At 35.9% G+C, this 19,312-nt stretch overlaps 1 protein-coding gene across 1 annotated transcript in view; it reads left to right on the forward strand.

Annotated features, from left to right (window-relative positions):
• Positions 1-19,312, forward strand: part of Zir (dedicator of cytokinesis) — a 667,641-nt gene that overhangs the window by 355,041 nt on the left and 293,288 nt on the right. The window contains exon 27 of the mRNA XM_090407837.1: positions 5,382-5,508. Coding sequence (XP_090263963.1) covers positions 5,382-5,508 — 127 coding nt within the window. The remainder of the gene's footprint in view (positions 1-5,381; positions 5,509-19,312) is intronic.

The following is a 19,312-nucleotide window of genomic DNA, read 5'->3' on the forward strand; positions in this document are numbered from 1 at the left end:
CAACATCTTTCTCTAAATCCAGAGTAATTTAATAAATAGGTGGCACACCTTTTGGCAACTCCTATAGGTAAAGATGACCACGCCATTGCTTCTGCGTGGTATCTCCACTTCTGGGCCTGGCTCCCACTGAAGAGACCTTTATAAAGGTCGAAACTTGTCTGGGTAGTAGCCCTTCCCTTAATGCATAACATTATACATATCTGCAAGGAGATGTGTTTTGCATTATTGGGGATATTGAGATAGCAGTGATGTTAGCTTGGTCCACCTTTGCTACAAGTTGCCTGGTGTTGTACTACCTGACCCCAGTCCTGAAGATATTTTTAGGTGCAAACTTTGTTTGCTCACACTTGGATAAAGGATTAAACTAAATTTATTATAGTCTAACCAAGTGAAAAATTAACTTTCAACATTAGGCTCATTATTGATAATTTCAAACTGATGTTCCATCAGTATTTGACTGGGAAAGTTGCTCCCGCAGATCTGTAATGTTGGGGCTAATTTCTAGCTAATTTGGTTGCTCACTTTTTTTTTTTTTTTGTGATTTTATCAAGTGTAGTTTGTTTAAAAGTGCTGTCTTCACTAGACCGAAGATCCAGAAACTCTTCATTATGCCTTTCTGGTATATATGGTGTTCTAATTGGCTCTACCAGTGCTCCCACTCTTTCCCCAAAAGTTCTAAAAGGACAGGTGTTAACATTGTGTTCAGAACTTTTGCATTTCTGACAGAGTTTGAGGCGCTGATTAACGATATGTCCGATCTCCATGCAGTTGAAACATTTAGATTTGGAGCAGTTACCACACAAGTAATTGTATGAACCATAACCCAGGCATTGCTGTTGTACTCTGGGATAGTTTACTATAACTTGGGTTGTACCAATGTCGACAAAATTTGGTATGGACATCTGCATATCGATTGTTAAGGTGATATCACCAGAAAACCAATTTGGATCTTCACCTGATAAACCCCCTTTGTATATTACTAATCTTACCCCATTTTGAAAATGTCTGTTATAAGAATTTCATTACTGTTTTTTTACCTGGCTCCCAATCATTACAGGAATAATTGTGCTTCCTTCGGAAGTAAAATCCTGTAATAGTTTTTCCCTTGTTTCCATATCTTTAACTACAATTAAATATTTCCCTCTGCTGTAAGGGGTGAAAGAATAAATCTTATTTGCACTGACTAACTCTTTTAAAACTTTAGTTAGCTGTCTCACTTCTTCACATCCAGGAATTTCAATTCCTAGAGTTTGCATCCTTGGAGGAATTGGTATATCATTATCTCAAGTGGGAAAAAGACTGTAACCTCTGCTTTTGATTGTAAGAAAAAAAAAAGAATCTTTCAGTCGTAAGACTGAGAACCAAATAATCCCATGATACAGAAATAATTCTACACCACCAATTATATATTTGGTTTAATCCTTTATCCAAGTGTAATTGTCTTACTTGCTTTTCTGTTTCTTCTCCAGTTTCTCCTTGTAGAACAGTTGCATGTTTTTACATTTCATTTTGTACCTGTTCAGCTGTTAATTAGGCTCATTATTGATAATTACTTTAAGTAATTATCAGTAATGATAATTATTGATAATTATTTTGTTTGTGCCTGAAAATACTTCAGGCACAAACAAAATTTGTGCCTCAAGTATTTTCAGGACTGGGGAAACTCGTGGCATAAGCTCTCATCGCTTGCCTTAGTATCCCATAATGCAAAGCACATCTCCTTGCAGACATGTATAATGCTATGCATTAAGGGAAGGGTCACTACCCAAACTGGTTTTGACCTTTATTGAGGTCTCTTAAGTGGGAGCCAGATCCAGAGGTGGTAATACTAAGGTGGAAGGCAAGTGATGAGAACTTATACCATCTTTACCATGAGTTGCCCCAGTCCTGAAAATACTTCAGGTGCAAAATTTGTGTTGCTTACACTTGGATAAAGGATTAAACCAAATATATAATTGGTAGCATTGCCAAGTGAAAAAAAACTTCCATCAACTTATCTCTAATCCAGAGAATTTTAATAAGATGTGATACCTTTTGGCAACTGGCATATGGAAATATAACTTCTCTATTACTTCCACCTTAGTATCACCACCTCTGGGTCTGGCTCCCACCGATGAGACCTCAATAAAGGTCAAAATCAGTCTGGGTAGTTACTCTTCCCTTAATGCATAGCATTAAATGTGTCCACAAGGAGATGTGTTTTGCATTATGGGATACTAAGGCAAGTGATGAGAACTTATACCACCTTTGCCACTAGTTGCCCCAGTCCTGAAAATACTTCAGGTGCAAACTTTGTTTGCTTACACTTGGATAAAGGATTAAACCAAATATATAATTGGTAGCATAGCCAAGTGAAAAAACTTCTATCAATTCTACACCACCAACAGATGCTTTATCTGAGCTACTATAAAATGGCAGCCGTGATACCTCTAAAAGCAATCCCATAATGCAGATATTAATTGCATTACCAGCAATTTTAATATTTATTAAATATTAAAAATAAAAAAAAACAGTGCTAGTGAGGACAAAACCACCAAAACCATTAAAATAAAATCAAAGTGAAAAACAAACGAAAGAAAACTAAAGTACTTATCTTGCCGAAAACCAAGATATCGTCAGTAGGAGCCAGATCCAGAGGTGATACTAAGACCATTAACCATTAACATTACTGACAGGATGGGTGAAGCACTAGTGTTTTTTATATTCCCCTTTATCTGTAATGAGAGCTGTTGTTTGGGAAAGGGAGATTTGTGAGCAATTAAGCTCGCCCTCTGGGGACAGTTGTGTTAGCTGTGATCAGTTGAGAGATGAATAGCCTTCGGTCTTTTGTGTTTATAGTAATCAGCTGCATTGTAATTGACAGCTTGTACGATCAGTGGGTTTGAATGTGAACTTGACTTTACGAAGAATTTTTCTGCAAGATCACGAAGAAGGGAGGAGATGTATGGAGTACTGGTTTCTCGGTGAATCTGTGAATTTCTGATGAACCATGGTTCATCCTGGATCATCCTAAGGCATTTATTTTGGATTCTCTGCAATTTTGAAATGTTTGATCTTGAAGTGTGACTCCATGCTGGTGAGACGTAGGTAATGACTGGACGTATTACCATCCGGTAAAGTAGCAATTTATTATGTAAGTTCAATTTGCCCTTGTGGTTAATCAATGGGTAGAGCTGTGCTATTACTTTGGAAGATTTGGAGCCAATGAGATTGATGCGCTTGTTAAAAAGAAGTTTCTTATCCATTAATACCCCAAAGTATTTGGTCTCTGATTGCCATGGGATCTTATGACCAGAAAGCAGGATGTCTTCTTTAATGCAGACCTTTCTCCTAGAAAACAACATGGCTGAGCTTTTGAGGGGGTTCACTTGAATCCTCCAGTTGGTGAGGTGATACTAAGATTGAAGTAATGCAGAAGTCTTATTTTCATATATGAATAGCCAAAAGATGTCACATCTTATTATTAGCAAAACTTATACCTTAAACTAGCAAAATACTCTGTATTAGAGATAGTTGTTGCAAGTTTTCCCACTTGGTTATACTATAAATTAAAGATACCACGAAGTTATATTCTTGGTTTAATCCTTCATCCAAGTGTAAACAAACAAGTTTGCACCTGAACTATTTTCAGGACTGTGGCAACTCATATAAAGAAGCTAAGGACTTCACATCAATTGCCTCAATATCCCATAATGCAAAGCACATCTCCTAGCTTTGCATTATGGGATACTAAGGCAAGTGATGTGAAGTCCTTAGCTTCTTTATATGAGTTTCCTCGGTCCTGAAAATAGTTCAGGTGGAAACTTGTTTGCTTACACTTGGATGAAGAATTAAACTAAGAATATAATTTCTTAGTATCTTTAATTTAAAAAAATCTGGAGCCCAGCATTAATATGACAGGTTTGTAACCTGTCAAAAATGGGTGGCACATAAAAAAAAATAAATAAATATAAACCTTAATATTAAAAACAGGAAAAAAAATTTAACTTATCTCCTTTTCATCAACAACAAATGAACCTTGACACCAACAAATATATTTATTTAGCTGTGTGTTTGGCCTAGTATTTGGTATAAACCTTTGAGCCATCCTAAAAATAAAGTATTTGTATGAAGACAATGCTTATCAACTAATATAAATTTGCAGAACTATAATAAACAGGCAGTTTAATAACTAAAACTATTCAGCTGTTCTACAAAACTACGAGTCTCTATAGCTCATTTGGTATCAATGATGCCATTTGCTTGAAAATAACCTGGGTTCAAATCCAACCTAGGGTGCAGAAGAACTTTTGTAAGCACCTTTCAGTTGAAGGTGAGTTGACCCATCTCATGCAGAGGGTGATTCTCTAGAAACTCTGTTTTTTTTTTTTAACTACAGTGCAGACAAACTGGCTGGCACAGCACACACTTACAGATTTAATACAGAGATCATAATCATTTAAAACAACCCAACCCTTCTAAAATAATATTCACTTGTGATTGGCATATACAGCATTAATTTTCTTACCAAAGCAAGGGAGGTGATGCAACTCTCTTGAAATTATCTTCTTCCATTCTTATCTACCAATCTGATATTATCAAGTAAGAAAAGTCAGATATAACAAAATTCATCCAGATGACTGATAGATCATCATTTTAGTGTATTGTTCATTTTAAAGAAGTATTTTCTTGATTGGCCCTCCTTAGTCATGAGGAGTGTTTGTAACACTGTCAGTAGTAGTGGTGTCTTTTGTTAGAAAGAAAGAAAGACCTGGTTTTAACTTCCATTGCATTGAAGGATTCTTTTCTGTAGTGCAGTGGAAGGTGAGTTAGCCAGTATCATTCAGAGGTTGTAATCTTTTCTCTCCTGGAAAATTAGGTTTTTCATTCCTCAAACATAGAAATTAATTAGAGACTGCATGCATTTTACAGAGAAAAATACATTTGGATAATCAGTAAGTTCATTGTAATAAGAGATAATGTAATCTCTTATGTTGATTTATTACCTACAAGTTCTCATATATAGAGAAATTGCAACTAATAAATCACCATACACTAATTTAATTGTTAATTTTAGAGAGAAACTCCTTGGACCTCCCACTGCACATACGTCAACAAACTTAAGTAATTATCTAGTTTTCAGGTGTTTACTGTATGTAGTGTTCTAATATCAAAAAATATTGAAGCAGTTTTTATTATACTATTTTATTATTAACAATAGCTTTATTCTTCTTATTTAATTGATACACCCTTAGTTATTTAAGTTAAAGGAAGTATATCCATCTCAGAAAACGAAGATAGCAAAATAGACTCAAGTATTCTGTGTATGTGTGAATTGCTACTAGTTTACCTCAAATTGAAATTTATGACTGTGTACTAATGTTTTGATTTTCTTTTATCAGGGGAAAAAAATTCTTCAAAAGTTTAATCAGCAAACTTTAAAGAAAACATCAGATATTAAATCAAAATTAGAAGATGTTATTTTAGGACATGCTAGTGCCAGGAATGAAATGATGATGAGGCGTAAAGGTAGGGGAAAAAATCAATAAAGTGAATAATGTTTGTCATAAATATTTCATCTGTAAATATCATTTATATACTTTCTGTTCAAAAATATCCAGACATCTCTTTGTAATGGTGGATATGGCTATATCACAACATACCAGGCATGTTCAAAATAAGGCCAAACTTTTTAAATAGCATGCCAACCAGCACAGAGAGCATGCCTCAGCCACTGAGCACACCTAGTGGCAGGTTTTGACAACGAACTGCCATTTGCCCTTTCTACTATGAGCATTAGTTGTCGAGTTACATCCACTGAAGTGAGCACGTGCACAATCTGTTTGTCGAATTAGTGACAATGAAAGAGCTTGAAGAAGAACGTGTGTCTATGTGAAATTTTGCTGCAAACTTGGTAAAAGTTTTACAGAAACACTTTAATTCCTTAACCAAGCATACGGGGAGGACTGTATGAGCTGAGCGCAGCACTATGAGTAGTTTAAGCATCATGGATGAGTCAGTCAAAGATCAAGGTGATATTGGTTGTGTTTTTTGATTGGAAAGGCATTGTCCATTATGAATTTGTATCATGTGGTCAGATGCTAAACAAAGAGTTGTACCAGGAAGTTTTAGCGCTTTGAGGGATGCTGTGCACAAGAAGAGGTCTACATTGGGGGAAAACCAGACTTGGATGTTGCACCACAACAATGCACCGGCTCACGCATCAATCCTCATTCGCAGTTATATGGCAAAACATCAGACATCTGCTGTGCCCCATCCATCCTATTCTCCGGACTTAGCCCCAGCAGACTTTTTCATGTTTTCCAAACTTAAAACCACTCTGAAAGGATGTCATTTCCAAACCATAGAGGAGATTCAGGAAAATGCAATAAGAGAACTGTGCTCCATTTTAAAAATTTAGAACATAAATTGCTTTCCAGGAAGCATTCCAGCAATGGAAGAAATGTTGGGAACAGTGTATTGCCAGTAGATGGGACTACTTTGCTTAAAATTTGTAAAATGAGCAATAAAGTCTTTATAGCAAAAGTTCAGTCTTTTTTTGAACACGCCTCGTACATCATAATCATATGACTCATACAAGTAGAAAAACGGCCTTTCAATTTTCATCGACAAATATAAATGGTAAAATGGACCATACTGAAGAGCTCAGTATCTTTCAACTTGACACCATGATAGAATGCCACCTTTTGCAACAACTCAGTTCATAAAATTTCTGCCATGCCGCAGCCACCCCAATCAACTTTAATCAACTGCATAGGACCAACAACAGCACTCTTGCCACCTGGCAGACCACATAAAATCACAGAGCAGAATGCTGATTGCTGAAGCACCTGGCACCTATTGCCTGTCCTTGGTTGAAACACTCTTTACCAAGTTCTGAAATGCCTCTGCAAGCAATGACAGCACTACAGCTGTTTGTTGGGAGCTGAAAAATATGCTTTTCTATGTCCATGCAGCTGCACAAAAGTCTAACATCAGCAAGAGCAACACAATGTGTTAGGCACATTGCTGTAAAGTGCACCTATTGGAGTTTCTCTCTCATCTCATCCACTTGATAATGGGTTGATTCCACTAAGAAGAAAGGTTCTCCACTTATTGCGATCTTTAGCTGTCTCACTCATGACGCTATAGCTATAGCTATTGGAGTTTGGAGTAGTGAAAATGTGTGAGTGAATGAATCATCATGCTTCACTATCAGACAAGCCTGGATTTGGTGGATGGGACAACACTGTCTTTCCAAATGCATTGTTTCAACAACTCTGAAGTTTGGTGGAGGAATCATCATGGTCTGGGATTGTTTTTTATGGTTTCTGCTACTCCCCCCTAGTTCCAGTGATGGGGGAAATCTTAATGCTGCAGCCTATAATGACATTCTAGACAATTCTTTTGCTTCCAACTGTCCTGTGGGATTAGATTACCAGCTTCCTCTCAGAGCATTCACTGTATGTCATGGTAGATGATTTCTCTCATTAGATATTTATGGCAACAGTTCAGTGAATGCCCCTTCCTGTATCAACATGACAATAACTCTATCCACAGTGTGAGGTCTGTGCAGGCAAATGGTTTGATGAAATGGGTGTTGAAGAACTTGAGCAGCATCCATAGAACCCTGACCCAATTCTATCATATACCTGTGAGATAATTGAAATGCCAATTGCAAGCCAGGCTGAATCATCAGACATCAGTGATCGACCTCATTAATGCACTTCTGGAATAATGGAAAGGAATTACCACAGCAATGTACTAAAATCTAGTGGAAAGCCTTTCCAGAAGATCAAAGGCTGTTATAGCAGCAAAAGGTGAACTAATTCCATATTAATCCCTTTCATATTAGAATGAGAGTTGGAATGGGCAGGTGTCCAGATATTTTTTTATCAAATAATATATGTTAGTCATTGTCTATGTCTATTCTTCAGTAATGATTTTATTACTAGAAGCATGCAAACAAAAAATGAAAGGGAATGAAACATTCATTTTGTATTTGCACTTAATTACATTGCCATTTACAAATCCAACTTTTTGCATTTTATATGTTCACAAATATAACAAAAGGTCCAGTTGTTGAAACATGAACCGCTGCAATTTACAAAGACATAACTCAAGGCAGTTGCCCAACTATTTAATAGCATTGCCCCATATTGATTTAAGCATACATATTAATGAAAACCATTTTTTGTGATCCAATTTGACTGGTGATGTACCCAGCATTTTGCAACTAAACTATCTGGTATCTCTTCAATGGTACTTAAAACTTGTGCCCAAGAATTATCACCTCTCCTGTATCACAAATACAAGTTGTATACTTGCATGGCATCAGGATTACAGCATAGAAGCAATCCTGCATCTAGAATTTCCTAAAATAGGGAGCTAAATGTCATAAAACTATTGTCCCATTACCCTCATCTCTTTAAAAACAATGAGGTCCATTAACTCCAACCTCTTCACTATCTTGAAGCCCACTAATTAATTACTGTTGATTAATATGGATTCTGCCATGGTTACAACATATCTCCTAGCAAACTTATCACCTTTGGATACAAGCAGTGGAAAGTTTGGAGAAACTCATGTCATCACTCATGTTATTTTCAAGGTATATGGTTAGATCTAGCACATAGATCTCCTTGACAAGCTATTATATTGTAATGTACATTCTGTCCTGTGGGATTAGATTACCAGTTTTCTCTCTGATCATTCATTGTATGTCATGGTAGATGATTTCTCTCAGATTACTCTGTTGATCCCAGGCAAGGGGACATCCCAGAGCTCTGTACTTGTCCCCATACTCTTCTTTCCATACATTAATGTCCTCCTGTCATTGACCTCAAATTCTATCCTTAGTTGTGCTGATGACAGCACACCCAATTCCTGTTTTGCACATTATAAAACTTATTGTGCTTATTTTGATTCAGGTTTCATTATTCTTCATAACCAATGTCGGATGAATTTTAGTGCTATCATAAAAAAATACAATCCTGTCTTATTTCTTATGTCCATGAATTTTAGTGCTATCATAAAAAATACAATCCTGTCTTATTTCTCAGAAGAAAGTCTTGCTTCACTTCCCCTTATACTTGGTAATATTCTCTGATCTCTAGTCAAGATTAGTATTCCATTCTTGGTTTGGCTTTCACATCTAGCCTTAACTGATGCAAACACATCATATCTATAGCTTCCTTGGCCACCATAAACTTGGTATTCTCACTTATTCAGAATACTATTTCTTGCCTATATTACTCAAAACACTATATAAATCCCAAATCTGCCTACCATAAAACATTTATTCACACATTTTGAGTGGGAGATGCACTAAAACCTCCCAAAGAATTAGGGATTTTTTTTTTTTTTTTGATGCAGCACTCTAAATCTACCAAAATGCTTGATACCCTGTAGAAGAGAAAATCCTCTTAATTCATAAGTCTCTCTCTCTCTCTTACAAACTCTCTCCAGTACTTTCTCTCACTCCAGTTGTTTTTTTCTGTACTGTGTTTTTATATTGGTATTTTCTTGAGCACTGCTCGACTAAACTGGTCACCATCCTTCTTCCACTTTATTCTGTATCAATCCACCTAGATCTTGGTCTTCCTCTGGGTTTTTTCCTGCCATCCTGGCAAATAACCACTTATTTTGCTAACCTTTCCTATCTCATTCTCTGTAGGTTATCATACCACTTGAAATCAGCTCTGCTAAGACATTCCTGAAAGTTCTTTCCTAATATCCTTGTTTTTAATATGATACTGGCATTGATGCCATCTGTTCATTCCCCTAATCTTTCTCAGAACTCTCATATATGTGGTCTCCAATCGCTGATCAGATGTTTTATTTCTAATCCAGCTCTCAGATCCATATGTTAAAGTTGGTTTGAACTCATCATATCTTGTATACAAGTAAAGTTTAGTGTTTTGACTGATTTCTCTCTTATTCCATATAAATTCATTCACTTGACCATACCAGCTGTTCTAATTCTGTTGTCTATTTCCATGTTTAATTTGCCATCTTCATTAAAAATAGTGCCTAAATAGTTGAAATATTTTACTTGAGCTGTAGTTTTTCCATTCAGTATGCAGTTGATGTTTTCAGTGTTTCTGCCTGTTTTCATTGTCCTTGTCTTTTTCATGCTAATTTTCATACTAAACTTATTACAACATTAGTCAGGAAATTCTACAGGCTTGTTGCACTTATTTAGAAGTATAGCATCATCTGCATAAAGTAAAGAGTCTAAGATTAACAACTCCCATTTTGATATCAGGTTTAATGCTACTTTCCTTCATAATGCGGAAAGTTTTTAAGAATAGGTGGTCCCTATTGGCAGAGGGTGGGGAGGTTTTGGAGGTCTAAGGAGATTTCACATCTCATTTAGCAGAAAGAAGACAACTTGAGAAACTTGGGGTTTATAAGATAACCTGTAATGCGGAATGTGTTACGTAGGACAGACAGGCAGATCAGGAAAGATATTCATGTCAGAATATTGTAAGTATATAAAGGGAAAAAAAAAGGATACACAAATGAGGATGTAATTATGAGCATTTTTAACATTTTTCTATCGTTCACTTGGCAATTGTTTCAATATATTTACTCATTAAGTTAAGAACAGTGAAGCAATTATTTGAGAAAGCAATTTCCAAAAATAAAAAGACATTTTTATTGCTATGAGAAAGATGCCAGTATTAACAAGAAACTAAATGAAGAAGTAGGAAAACGAAGAAGGTTGGTCTGTTAAATTTAGCTTTAAGTCAGTTTGTTTCAACTTATTTGGTAACACTTGAGTCCAACAGTTTTGTAAATAATTGAACTGAGATGCTTTAGTGCTATAAATACATGGGTTGTAATGTCATTGTTATGTCAGTCACACTTGTAAAACAATGGCACATTTAATGCTGTGGATAGGCTGAGGATTAGATAATCTGAAAACTCTTAGAGAAAAAAAATTACCAGAAAAATTAAGTACAAGAAACAAACTATCCTTAAACCTCCTACCAAACTAAAACATTTAATTGAGCACATCTAAAGGTCCTTCCATCCCATCCAGAAGGTTATACATCTTAAATGTATGTGCAAACTTCCATACATTGTGAACCCTATGCATAGCTGATATCTAAAGAAAAGAGCACTAAAATTATATCTGCATGATCCCCATGGAGAAACAGACCTTTCTGACCATGCAGTGAAGACCTTCCATAGCATTTATTGGAAAGGCACTCGAGACTTAACTCTTACACCATACAAAAACATGCACAATATGAAAGAAAAACTTAGAGCCATGTGAAACATTCAAAAAAAAATTTACAAAAATGATGGCCTAAAAATCTCCAAGTTTTGGACACCATATATATATATATACAATCCTGACAAAAGGCACATCCTCAGCCTAGAGATTCTTCACATAAGTGACGCTAATCCTAACAAAAGTAAAAAAATTAAAGTTACATCAGATAATGGCAACATGAAAGTAAAAATAGCTTTAAAATCCAGCAGAAATCCTAGTGCCCCACCTTCTTTTTTTTTTTTTAAATATATATATATATATATATATATATATATATATATATATATATAAGAGGACTCTAGGCCAAATATCATAGGTTACCAGTGAAAGAATACAGTATGAAAACTAAAAGTACCAGATGAATCAGATGCCATAAATAAGAATATTCCGATTGGATGATGTAATTAATTATTAATCTTATTTGCATTTTATTAATATAAATTTTATGTTAGCTATTATTCTTTTGATTTAGTTTAATTTTACCTTTTATTTATTTATTTTTATTTTTTGTATCGCAAGAAGTCATGCTTGGTAGTTTAAGTAGTTTTAGATGTGCTATAGCTTAGTATGGTATATTACTAGTTGCTGTAGTGTAACAGTTGTATATGGATTTATACAATGTTTTATTTAGAAAACGAGAGGTACCAGGTACTCTTTCTTTTCTAGAAGAAAAATTTGAATAAAATAATACAACCTCCATATGTCACGTCACTGTTAATAAAGATGTCAGTACACCGTATGCCATTGCATACTATACTAAAAAGCACTAGATATGCTATGTTCCTGAAGGTGACCTTAATGTGAAGAACAAACATAGAATTTTATTATTAAAGTTTTTATCTCAAATGGATGGTTCCATAAATCATATCTAATGAGTGCTGTTGACTGTTTAATTTCACTGAATGAGAAGATCTTATCCTGGACTTGATTTCTGATAAGATTTCTTTTATGTTAAACATGATGCCATATGGTGGATCCCTTCCATTTTTAATATATATATATATATATATATATATTTATAAAATTAATATTTAACTGACTAGAACCCGAGAAAGTATAACACAAACTTTAATAAATCACAACTAGTTGTGATTTATTGATTGGGACCGCACAACCAATTTATATATATGTAAGGATGAATTTGAAAGACGAATTATAGAATCCAAAGAAATAGTTCTGGACCCTTCACACATGAACAACAATCTGAGCTACAATTTGCCTGATTTCCATAGCACAGTAATCCAGTACTGGCAACCTATTAATTCAACATGCAAACTCTCCTCATTCATTAAATATTACCCTACCCAGTTTTACATCATCAGCAAACAATAGAATATTTCCCTTCAAATTATTTCCTGTGTTATTTATGTACAGATGAAACAGTAGTCCTAGCACAGAGCCTTTCAGAACACCACTAGTCCTGCTTTCACCTGGATTCTGTTCCTCCATATACTACTTTTTGATATCTGACCAGCAGCCACCCTCTTATCCACACAACCAGTGTCATAATCCATCCGCATTTTTTCTAATTTGCGTAAAAGAGTTCCATGTGGTATTCTGTTGGATTTTGTCAAATACCTTTGCAAAATCCAACAGAATTATTGTATAGCCATTTCCTTTATCCAACTCTGCTCTTACTCTATTATAAAAGTGAGCAAATAATAAGCATTACCAATCCTTCACAGAATCATGTTGTCCCTCATAGAGCATCATATTCTTGTTCACTCATTCTTGAATTCTCTTTTTGACCAATTTTTCCAGTATTTCTACCACCACTTCTGAGATACTGATTGGTCTATAATTTGCTATTGCAGTCTTAGAACCTGTCTTTTTTTTTTTTTTTTAAATCCCTTAGCTGGTGCCTGGATGCCCCCCCTCCAACCAGTACACTGCTGTGGGTGTTGCTGGACAACTTGTTCATTGGTTTCTTGCCCAGTTTTATACCCTCTTGGCAGGGGGCAAACTGCAGTTGCTAGAAGAAGTGGTAGGGTCTCAGATACCTTTTCCATAGAGAGTTGGAAGGACAATCACAAACATCCATGCCCTAGGTGTGCTTCGAACCTACAGCCTCTTGGCTGGAGAGCAGATACAATAACCTCTTGGCCAACCAGGCTTAATAAAACTTCCCTTATGCAAGGGAATTATTTTGCCCTCTTTTCACTTCCTTGAACTCTACCAGAGCAATGCCTAGTCAGAGGCATTGCCAGTTCCCTTTCACATTCTCATAAAATAAGAGCTGATATCCTGTCTAATCCCACAGCTGTATTTACATTGAGATCCTGCAATATCCTAAGAACTTCCAGATATACTCTTGCAAACTAGTCATTCAGTAAGTCCACTGTTTTGTCTACTTCTGTCACCTCGCTACCCTCAGCATTGGTTCAAGTTTTCCTTCCATAGTCATTCTTCCTCTTATTGTCACATAAAGAAAAAAATTCTTTGGGATTTCCTTTGGAGTAGATGATATGTGCTCTGTTGAGCAAGGATTTAATGATCTCTGTTTCTTGCTATGAATAATGGGCTGAATCTTGTTGTATGTAGTGGCTTGTGAAGGTAGGTTTACAGTGAATGGATGTTGTGAGTATTCCAAATGAGGTATGGGAAACACAGATATGCAGAAAGTCTAATTTTCAATCCTTCACAGATATGCAGGAAGTCTAATTTTCCATCCTTTCATTTTTTCATTGTGAAGTTGATGAATGGGTGTAGACTGTTAATTTTGGTTAGGAAGGTCAATAGAGATGCTTCTAATTCTGGGCAGATGGCTCACACATCCATGTAATGTACTCAAAAAGAAATTTGATGTTCTTTTGAATAGAACAGGGAATCTTCCATGTGTTCTAAGTAGAAATTATGCTGGTTTCTGCAAATGAAGTAGCCTGAGTGCATGACCAATATGAAAAGTTTGCTATGTCTGGAGAGAACTCCTCTGATAAGAACTGAATAGTATTGGCAGGAGGTACACTAGCAAATAAAGATTGAATATTGAAACTGACCATGATGTCTGTAGGCTGCAGGAATGGATTTTTTATTTTTGTCAAGAATTCTATTGAATTTTTCATGGTTCATGTAGCATCCAAAAAAACTAGCTAGGAATTTGGCCAGGTGATGTGGGAAAGTCTCATCCTCATAAATGGCAAACAATATTGTCCACCCCCCCTTCCTTTTGTGCTATCATTCAAGTGTTCTACATTCAAATTTGATTTGAATGTAGCACACTTGAATATATAAAATGCCATCACATTCTGCTTATTATTATTTTGGTTATCTCCATGGAGTCAATGGACTCATTGTGGGAGGCCACTCACTCATCAGTGTGTCTGCCATAATGAACTTTGAAGTTATAAAATAAAGATTTATTGTTACATAGACCATATATTTACAACGTACTTAAGCTCTTACAAATTGCCTACTCAATGTAAAATGGCACACTGTCTTTAGTCCCCTAAAGACAGTGTGCCATTTTATAAATATCCAGGTGTGTATAATATTCCATGCATGTGCGGTCTTTCCTACATCGGACAGACTTCGAGAAGCCTGGAAATAAGACAGAAAGAACATATAGGCGATGTTAATCACAACAGAACGATCACCTCAGGATTGGCACATCACTTTACAACTTCGAACCACACTATAGACTGGAATAACAGCTCCATGCCCTACGTAGACAAGGATTACAGACATCGAGTATTTAAAGAAGCGGCAGTTCTTAGGACCTGTCTTATGCTATTTGTTGGTTTAAATACAACCCTGATGTTATGTGTCTTTAACAATCTTGCCATTTTTGTTGAAGTTGAACCTATAAAGGGGATGACTGCTGTTGAGATATGCTGGGCGACTGTTCTTTCTTGTTGGTTATCTATGTATAGAAATTTGTTGATGATGTGTCTAGGATAACCATTTTGTGATAGAGTTGTAGCTATTTGAGACAGTTCTGTTTGAACTTCTTCCTCGTCAGAGATAAATTTTCTAGCTCGATTTCTTAGCATGTGGATGATGCTGTGTTTCTGTGACCTATGATGGTTAGAAGAGTAATGTAGATATCTTCTCGTGTCGGTTGGTTTTTTGTAAATCGACAGTTTGATGCTGTTTCCTTGTCTTTTTACTAGTAAGTCCAAGAAGTGTAGCTGTTCGTTATTTTCTACTTCTAGAGTAAATTTTATTTTATTGTGGAGTGCATTGATTCTGTTAACAAACAGATGTAGGCTTTCTAAGTTGTCTTTCCATATGATGAAGATGTCATCCACATATCTCCACCATATAGAAGGTTTAGGAGTAATGCTGGTGAATATTTCATCTTCAAATTTCTCCATGAAGAGGTCTGCGCATGGTGGCGACAGAGGGCTGCCCATGGCTAGGCCTTCTAATTGTTTGTATATTTTGTTGTTTACTTTGAAAAAATTTGATTGTAGGCAATGCTCGAACATCTTTGTGATATCTGCAGGAAAGATATCTTTGATAATGTTCATTACTTCTTCTACTGGTACATTCATGAACAAGGACACTACATCTAGGCTGGCCATTATGTCTGTTTGTGTAATTTTTATGTTTTTTAGTTTGTCCACAAAGTGTTCAGAATTTTTTAAGTAGGACTCTGTCTAATTTTTCCTTTAAGTAAATTCGCTAGGTGCTTAGCCAATAGGTACGTTGGGGATGACCTGCCATCCACAATCGGACGAAGTGGCACTTCTTCTTTATGCACTTTAGGCGCCCCGTACAGTCTAGGAGTGATGGGATGTGAGGATTTAAGTTTTCGTTTTAATTCTTCAGGCCAAGTATTCATGTTACGGATCAGGAAGTTTGTTTCATTGTGGTTCTTCATTGTGGGATCTCTGGTGAGGATTTTGTACGTGGAACTGTCAGATAGTAAGTCGTTTAACTTCTTCATGTAGTCTTTTGAGTTAAGGATAACGGTGGCATTCCCCTTGTCTGCTTTCATAATTATTATTTCTTTGTTCTTCCTTAAGTCCCCAATAGCTTTCCTATCATATGGAGTGGTATTCAGTTGTGTTTGTTTTGCTGTTGCTAGGATGATAGTGCTTTTGAATCTAATGTTGTTGGCTACACCTTGTGGTAGTGGGTAGAGACTTTTTTCAATTCCACACATAAAGTCCATTTTTGGGATGTAATTAGGAGTGATAGAAAAGTTAAAACCTTTTTTTAGAATCTCCGATTCATGTTTCGAAAGGCAGTGATTCGACAGGTTGAAGATCACTTTGTTAACCGGGAGGCCATTGTGTGTCTGGTATTTTTTCTTGTACAGTTCGTTAAATTTCTAATTTGTTTGGCTTTATTGAACTGGAAAGTTTTCTCGTAGCTCTGTTCTAACATGTGGTCTATATAATTCCAGGTCGTATAATCAAGACTGTTGGAAATGTCATCAAAATATTCGCGGCAATTAATATCACTAATATTCAATTCGTACCTGATGTGTTGGATTCTTTCTCTGAGTAGTACCAATGACGCTTTGTGGTAAATTCTTCTGGCTTGTATGGATTTAATATGCCCGTTGATTATAAGAAATTTAGGGATGATGGAGAAATCCCTACACCTTTTTAGGAAAGTTAAGTGGTTCAATAGCTTGGCCTTTCTGCATTTTTCTTTTTCTAAGCACCGAACTTTGTGTTTCATTAGACTATTTAAATTGTACATGTTTTGGTCATAAAGTATTACAAAATAAAGATTTATTGTTACATAGACCATATATTTACAATGTACTTAAGCTCTTACAAATTGCCTACCAGTTTTGTTAGTAACTGACCAGCTTTCTCAAGGCTTGCATAGTACAAAAAAGAGGTAAATGCAAAAAAGGTTTCAAAATACAAAGAACCGTTAGTACCTGTTAGGTAGCTAGGGTGACACGTTCGCATGACATAACTACTCAGCATCATGAACACGCGTTACATGCAAACGCGTAATATGATTATTTGCGTACTGTAGCTCTGTTGAACTGAGGGAGTTAATTAGATTTTTCCAGGTATGTCGTTCAGAATGGCCCCTTGATTTCTGTTTAGGTTACTTCCCGTACGTAGTACAACTGACGCTTCTTTAAATACTCGATGTCTGTAATCCTCGTCTATGTAGGGCATGGAGCTGTTATTCCAGTCTATAGTGTGGTTCGAAGTTGAAAAGTGATGTGCCAATTCTGAGGTGATCATTCTGTTGTGATTAACATCGCCTATATGTTCTTTCTGTCTTATTTCCAGGCTTCTCGAAGTCTGTCCGATGTAGGAAAGACCGCACGTGCATGGAATATTATACACACCTGGATATTTATAAAATGGCACACTGTGTTTAGGGGATCTTAGGACCTGTCTTATTTGTAGCTATTTGAGACAGTTCAAACAGAACTGTCTCAAATAGCTACAACTCTATCACAAAATGGTTATCCTAGACACATCATCAACAAATTTCTATACATAGATAACCAACAAGAAAGAACAGTCGCTCAGCATATCTCAACAGCAGTCATCCCCTTTATAGGTTCAACTTCAACAAAAATTGCAAGATTGTTAAAGATACATAACATCAGGGTTGTATTTAAACCAACAAATAGCATAAGACAGGTCCTAAGATCCCCTAAAGACAGTGTGCCATTTTATAAATATCCAGGTGTGTATAATATTCCATGCACGTGCGGTCTTTCCTACATCGGACAGACTTCGAGAAGCCTGGAAATAAGACAGAAAGAACATATAGGCGATGTTAATCACAACAGAATGATCACCTCAGAATTGGCACATCACTTTTCAACTTCGAACCACACTATAGACTGGAATAACAGCTCCATGCCCTACATAGACGAGGATTACAGACATCGAGTATTTAAAGAAGCGTCAGTTGTACTACGTACGGGAAGTAACCTAAACAGAAATCAAGGGGCCATTCTGAACGATACCTGGAAAAATCTAATTAACTCCCTCAGTTCAACAGAGCTACAGTACGCAAATAATCATATTACGCGTTTGCATGTAACGCGTGTTCATGATGCTGAGTAGTTATGTCACGCGAACGTGTCACCCTAGCTACCTAACAGGTACTAATGGTTCTTTGTATTTTGAAACCTTTTTTGCATTTACCTCTTTTTTGTACTATGCAAGCCTTGAGAAAGCTGGTCAGTTACTAGCGAAACTGGTAGGCAATTTGTAAGAGCTTAAGTACGTTGTAAATATATGGTCTATGTAACAATAAATCTTTATTTTGTAATACTTTATGACCAAAACATGTACAATTTGAACTTTGAAGTTATTTACACTCCCTGCATTCACAATGCACTCTACTCACCAACAACTCTCCACATAAAAAATCCACTTCTCACACCCTTCTTCACCACATCTGTATACAACTTCCAGGGATGGCATCTCATTCTTTCCATCTTAACATCCAATCTTTTTATAATTCCTTCTGTATTAATCTGATAGAATCCCTTAAGTAACTTTAACATCTCTATTATATCTTCTCTTTTCATCCTCTCTACCAACCTCTGTAATTCACATTCTCTCAAATGCTCTTCATAGCCGACACACTAACACACTAGAGTCCTGATATTACTTTGGTCATTCATCTTTGACCCTCTCTAGTATTTTTACATTACAATGAAAACCAGATGACCAAATCTGAGCACAGTAGTCCATGTGTGGTCAGACCATTGCCTTATATAGAGGTACCATCACCTACTATCCCTGCATGTCAGTGCACTTTTTATCAGAGCAGCAATATGAATTATTGAATTAAAAAAGGAAGTTTTAAATTTCTTCTATAATGTTATCAGATTTATCATTAATCTGATTATCAGCATCACTTTAATCTTTATATCAGATTACATATGTACTCAAATTAGATATGATTCATGCCTTCGATTTGAAAATGATAATGCTAAAAAATGGCAAAAATAATGTAGGCAAATTTATTGCAGTTAATGAAACAACTACTAAAGTTGATGTAAATTCTTATGACAAAAGAATTTTTGTCTTAAGAATTTTACATCAACTAATTTTTTTCATCCCCCATTGCCACTGGCTTAGGTTTAGAATTTACAAAACACTTCAC

This window comes from Typopeltis vanoorti, chromosome 18 (genome assembly GCF_054136105.1).
Source record: "Typopeltis vanoorti isolate ZY-2024b chromosome 18, IOZ_Tvanoo_1.0, whole genome shotgun sequence".
In the NCBI taxonomy this organism is placed as follows: Eukaryota; Metazoa; Arthropoda; class Arachnida; order Uropygi; family Thelyphonidae; genus Typopeltis; species Typopeltis vanoorti.